The 6,692-nt window shown below is 36.1% G+C and overlaps 1 protein-coding gene across 1 annotated transcript; it reads left to right on the top strand.

The window, feature by feature from the left end:
- The first annotated feature begins 2,061 nt into the window (after window positions 1–2,061).
- On the top strand, window positions 2,062–4,852 carry LOC106151799 (ficolin-1-like). Its single transcript, XM_024077863.2, has 4 exons — window positions 2,062–2,097; window positions 2,439–2,535; window positions 3,047–3,211; window positions 3,744–4,852. The coding sequence occupies exons 1-4, from the start codon at window positions 2,071–2,073 to the stop codon at window positions 3,998–4,000; spliced, it is 546 nt and encodes a 181-aa protein (XP_023933631.1). The 5' UTR covers window positions 2,062–2,070; the 3' UTR covers window positions 4,001–4,852.
- The last annotated feature ends 1,840 nt before the right edge of the window (window positions 4,853–6,692 follow it).

Raw genomic sequence — 6,692 nt, forward strand, 5'->3', positions numbered from 1 at the left:
GATGATGCTGACACCATCCCCATTGACGCCAATGACTGGGTTTATCTTAATCCTGAGCTAGGTAAGAGATCTTGGTGATATACAGAAGAAACTGCATCCCCATTTTAATGACTCCAAGAGTTCAAAGGTTTAAATATCCTTGCTGATTTAGGATATATTTCGGTTTGACTTTTTTGTAAATGGATTTTGATATACCGATACCATGCATCATTTCAATTTTTTTTGTTATATCTTTTTATTATCGGTGAGTTAAACTGTTCTGTCCCTATTATATGACTTATGCATGTTGTTAACATATGTAAGCTAGCACTAATATTAGTGTTGTTAAATATAAATGATAAATATGGGGAACAGCGTTCTTGGATCTTAAAGAAAACCTAATGATAGTTACAGTACACAGTGAGAGATTAAAAAAAGAAAACATATCTCTGTGATTGAAAAAAATATGTATGTACCAGAACGCCAATTTTTTATTCTAATGTACGTGTAAGTATACCCAGAACCTGGTGAATAAATAAGTAAATCGTATTTAAAGAGACTTAACGTGTTTTTTTAATAATGAAGCATGCGTGGCGGTTGCAGCTACATTGTATCATCAAAGGACTTTGATCACATGACTGACTTGTTGATGGGAGTTCAAAGACGTGAGGATGTCATTGTATATTGGAAATGGAGTGGGAGGGGGGGAGGAGTAGCAGCCCTTGGTCGCGGTTCAGTTTCAAGTTTGGTCTCTTAGGAAACTATGTACGATTTGTTTGAGGAAATACTCTGTCACCCTAGCGATATAAGCCAGAACAATGTGACAGTGTATCATTTCAATTACATACCCAGACGGAGTACTCGCAATTGACCGAAAAACGCCCCTGAATCCGAAAAAAGTGATCCGTATATAGCCACGGTTACAAAACACCTCTTGTTATGTATACTTCTTTCGATTTATGTTTCACGTCTTTATACTGGAAGCAACGTGAAACCTATTTTTTTTCATAAAAAGTGTACAGTTAATTTTTTGAGCATTACCATTTCTCCTCAGGTCCGCCACATGCACCAATGATTGTGTCTGTGAACACGACAGTCCTGCATTCCGCAGTGGTCACGTGGGTAGCAGGAAACAATGGCGGTTTTGACCAAATCATTACCCTAGATATTAAAGAACGCACCGCAAACGACAGTGCCTACGAAACAAAAATGATCATGGCAGACCCGGGACACCGTGATCACGTGACGACACTTGTGACGAATTTAAATAGGAGTTCAGTCTACACACTGAGAATGACGTCAGCAAACTCAAGACCTTATGGAGTGAATTCGACTTCAGTCTTCGTCAACTTTACCAACGGTAAGGTTTTTACTCTTTACACGTTTTATATTGTTTATCGACTACCCTTTTTATTTGAATTTTCTTTTCTTTTCTTTCCGTTTTTGTGACAGCAATGGTATAATGTAAGTGGTTTCGCATAATGATTTTGGACCAGAATCCTATATAAAACTTGCCATTGAAGTAGCGGACGGATTTTTCAAAATATTTCAGCATTGTTCCTACATCATCAAAGTAAATGGTATAAAAATCCGATGGAAAATTGTTATCTGTAGCCTCGTTTTCCTTAATTTTTAGCAACGTTGATGGCCGAAAAGGGGCGGATTATTTAAATGAATCGAAATTAAAATAAAACATTTACTGAAAATGGCCGTGGACTTGAACAATCAGGACTGATAGAAACAAAGAAACAATGATATATACAGCTGTATAGTGATATGCATGTACTTGTACATATGTATAATTGTATTTAACTAGTTCCATGACCGTCAGACTATCTAGACCACGCCGGAGCATGCAATTGCCTGAAAATAAAAAAAAAAAGTGAAATCTCTAAGTGGCATTGCTAACTTTTAATTTCCCTATATATTATAAACAAAACGAACTTAGTCTCGTGTGTGAGCTATGGAATAGTGATATCATTTTCAGGAGGAAGGGACTGCGCAGAGCTTTATACGAGAGGTGTGGCTAGTAGTGGAGTATACATGATTACACTGGCAGACAACTCGGCTTCCTTTGAAGTCTACTGTGACATGACTACTGACGGAGGAGGATGGACGGCATGTTTTTTTTTATTATTCTGTACATGAGAATTTTAACATTTGCCATTTCGTATGCATATACATTAGCCGTACTGTAAGGCTCTGTTTATGGATGCTTGTGGTCATGTGAGAAATCCATGGGTGAAGGTTAATATGTCACTCTGTGTGTGTGTGTGTGTGTGTGTGTGTGTGTGTGTGTTTGTGCGCCTGTACTGAAGTATGTGTGTGGTTTTCTTAGCAAAAGGGGTTATTAAAAAATAACTATCTGATTTAAAAAAAAAAATAAAGTATATATATTAAAAAATTATAAACGTTTCTCGTCGATTTTCATATTATGTATGCTTCATGTATTTTTGCAGCTGTTTCAGAAGCGTATGGACGGTTCCGAGGATTTCTACAGGGACTGGCAGGATTATAAGGTTGGCTTTGGAAATTTGGACGGAGAACATTGGCTAGGTAGAATAATAAAAATTTTAACAAAAGTATAGTATAGAGGGTGGATTTGTCAATTGAAAATTAAATTTGTTTGTTATTTAAACTAAGTCAATTCTCAGAACTCGCCTGGCAAAATGAAAAAATAAAAATTAGAAAATTAAAACGATGAATATTGCGATCAGTCAAAACTGTTTTTGAACTTGAGAGGCAAATCCAAGGCGAAAAAGGTATAAAATTGTACATGTACTTCTGGATTCCAATTTTTCTCTAATATTTTATCAAAATTTATGAAGAAATGTATTAAATGCGACATATACAAACACACCAATCAACGCCTATGAAAGACCAACCTTCTTTGTCGGAAGAAACAACTAGACCGACATTTTCGTCTCTTGGTAGAAATCAATACGCCTTTTGTCACAAATTAAACTTAGTAAAACTTGTCACTTGTAACGTGAGAAAAAGACCTATTGATCTCCATCATCTACCAAACTGATGAAAAATTTTAAACGTGTGCCTTTTGTCTTTCCAGGCAACGACAAGATCCACCATCTAATTGAACAAGACAGCTATGAGCTGCGTGTGGATATGGAGGACGCGGACGGTGTCTGGTCATACGCACACTATGACAACTTTGCCATCTCGGCAGAGGACACAAATTATCGTTTGACCATTGGAACCTACTCAGGAAACGCTGGTACTTTCTGCAGATTTTATTAGCAAATAAGTATAAAATAAACACTAAGCTTGATGGCTGATCGATTAATGATATAGGCTATAAGGAATAATTACAGTGAAACAGGACTAATTATCAATATTCTATTTTCCGATAATTATCAATAAAGCTATTAATACATTGATATTTATGTTGTCAGTAAAGCAAAATATCCCATTCTACTCTAGAGGCAAGGTCCTTCTGTGGATTTCCCTGTGTTAATATACACTGACACAATCATAATCAGTCTACCAGTCTGTCTAAATCAGTACCATTTTAAATCTTTCAAGATTTAAAAGTCTGTTATATTCCCAATAGTGAAAAGTAGTCTTTTATCCTATGTACAGTGATTTTAAAAGTTCAAGTAGCAGGCTTTCAACTTGATTTTATTCAAACATATGAATTATTTTTATTATTGAGATGTTCTTATCATTTTATGTACAACTTCAATTCACTGGGTTGCAATCTTAATAAATTATTATTATTATTGCGCTTATTCCCTTTTCTTCTCAAGGCGATTCGTTGGATTGGCACAACGGACGAGATTTTACCACCAAGGACAGAGATAACGACCAACATGCAAATAACTGCGCACAGATGTACAAGGGAGCTTGGTGGTATGCCTCGTGCCATTCTTCCAATTTGAATGGCATGTACTTTCTAGGTCACCACGGCGCAACCGCACAGGGCGTCAACTGGCATGGCTTCAGGGGTCACTCCCATTCCTTGAAGACGACAGAGATGAAGATTCGCCCCGTTGGCTTCAACTAAATCTCAGCTGAGCGTAGCTGATCTATTGGTGGTATGATGAGTAGAAGCATTTATTCCAGTGTGAACTGCCTGTTACAGACGAGCAATAGTGTTGGCATGAATCGTCTGTATCAACTGAACAGTAACAGTGGGATTATTCCTAAGTCAATTTTTTGTTCCAAAAGAGCGACTTGTATATATGCACAACACTGTATGAAGGCTATTAATTGCATATCGAATCACCTGTATCAGACAAGTGGTATTTGGCTGGTATCAGATAAGTGATTACCATTTCAATTTGAGACACCATTCATGAAAACATTTTGACAATTATCATTGTTACCTTCTAGACAATTTTTGGTTGTACATGTTGCCTGATAGTGTATATTAAACCATATGTACCAAGGAAGATCAATGACTGAGAAGCGTTAATCCGAGTCAATAAAGTGGGTAAAGTGGGTTTTTGGACATCATTTACTTTGAAATTGCTAGATACATTAAGTACAAAATAAATCCAAAAACAAATGCTGTCTCTGTTACCTAGCAACGGCACCTTACTATTTGTCTATAATGCATACTGTATGTGAAATGTTAGTAAGTGACAGCATGCAGCGAATAAGAGCGGGGGATGTTTTGTAGAGCAACTTTAGTTGATTGACATGCTCTCATGATATTTATACAACTGTGCATAATGTAAACGGAGGAGAAAGCCGCTAGAGATTGAATGAGGTAGAAGTAGGAATAAAGGAAGCGGCACATGTAACAACTGGAAAGTAGTTAATAAATTATAAGAAAGTCTATAACTGAGTTGTATTTGCTACCTCGCGTAACATGAAGAAGACAAGCTAATAACGTCGTCACATATGTGTCTGTTTTTTTCGTTCTCTACATGTATGTATGTACATATCTTGCATAATTAAGTCACTCATCTTTCCACCTTTAGACTCAAAAATTGATAAAGCCCGGCCCACCCTTTTAAAGAAGTACTTGCGTGTCGATATTAATGTACAGGATGACATGCATGTCCGCCCTAATATCTGGCCAGCTATTCTTAACTGAATTATTTAAACAGAAAGCAATATAAAACATCGAATCTAAGTGCACCAAGTTCATACAAATGTTTCTGTTTATTTCTTTATTTATTTCTTTATTTCTTTATTTATTTATATTTGTTATCGCCACACCCCTTGGCCTGTTAATTAATTAACTAATTAATTTTGAAAGTATAAAGCCCCAGACTTAAAACCTGCTTCCTGTACGCCTGAAATATGTTAACCTCTCAAAGGGACATAAAAAGGTACAAACTGTGAAATATCCAGAGTTAACTGAACAGAGTTAATTGCCAGAGTTAAACAAAGGCGCACGATATATCTAGTACCTCTGAAACAGCGAACCATATTCGATCACGTTTGATCGCATTCACAAGGGCTGATAAACTAAGTAAACGGGGAAACACTTTGAAAGAGCGTCCTATCGATTAACGTGCACAGTTACGTCACACGAGCTTTCATGAAAGTGAACGAATTTAACTAACAGCGAAAAGTAATATTTGCTGGTGATCAGTTTTAGAAATGTGCAGAGAACTTTACATAGATCGTTAAACTACCTGTTTAATATTTCAATAACATCGCAGTCACAAGAGTTCAGGCTTTTTGAAACTAGATCACTCTTGTTTGTGCTGTAATTAGTTGCAGGATATAACTTTTAAAAACAAATAGTCTGGCCGTCAATATGCGTGGAAGACATTTGAGGTATCGTACGGTATAGAAACTCCAAAAGCGATTCACAAGGGTCATCTACTGGTTAAATGTGTCGCTTCCTCAACTAAAAGTCAAGATAAAATAAATGTTTATTTAAATGGATGAGAATTGTCGTTTTGGTAAAAAGACGGGTTTTCCTGGAGTAAAAGAAATTTTCCATTGCTTACCAATGGTTGAATAAATCCATTCCGACATTCAAAGTTAGTCCATGATTTTTTTCTCAAAAAAATTTCTTTTGTAATAATCTCTTTGAAATTATTATGGAGGTATGCTCATCTATGAAGGTCCACTTTCTAGTGGCAAGCAAAGATTCCAAAATAATTGCGATAACCACTGTTATGGTGGTAAAATGAGTTGTTTACTGTTTATTGTGAAATTAAATCTCGTATGTTATCCCTTTAAAATCTTCTTCGTTGTTTTAAAAGCTTGTAAACACACCAAGTTACATTGCCGAACATTCAATCAGTCTGAATCAGAAAGGTACACTAGAAACTCTTCTTTAATAACGATTTTACACCAGCCCACTTTAAAATGGAGAGACATTGTAACAAATTTTATGAAGACGGGTCTTTTATTATTATTGTCCAATTTTTTTTTTTTAGAATAAACTGCCTTTTTATACACGTATAATAATAATAGCTTTATTCAGTGTAGCGTATGCATCCTAAGGGTAGATGAAAATGACAATAATAATGTCATTATAAAAACTATACTTTTGAACAATTATAATATATTATGAAAGCTGAAAAATTTAGAAGGACATTTGCTTAGGCCCAACTTACAATGTAATACTGTACTCCCTTTACTCCCCCCTCCTCCCCCAAAAAAGTGTGTCACCCCTAACGCAATGCGTTAAGCCTTGGTCACAACCGGACACACGAATTTCAGGATCATACATGTACATGTACGTGCCCTGCGAATTTTGGGTTAGGCAGTAGAATCCGTGGAAATCG

This window comes from Lingula anatina, chromosome 10 (assembly GCF_051362555.1).
Source record: "Lingula anatina isolate TDL-2025a chromosome 10, LinAna3.0, whole genome shotgun sequence".
In the NCBI taxonomy this organism is placed as follows: Eukaryota; Metazoa; Brachiopoda; class Lingulata; order Lingulida; family Lingulidae; genus Lingula; species Lingula anatina.

Coding starts and splice junctions, on each gene's coding strand:
- LOC106151799 (XM_024077863.2), top strand. CDS start 2,071: ATGACTACTGACGGAGGAGGATGGACG. Junction 2,098..2,438: donor CTGACGGAGGAGGATGGACG/GCATGTTTTTTT, acceptor GTATTTTTGCAG/CTGTTTCAGAAGCGTATGGA. Junction 2,536..3,046: donor GGACGGAGAACATTGGCTAG/GTAGAATAATAA, acceptor TTGTCTTTCCAG/GCAACGACAAGATCCACCAT.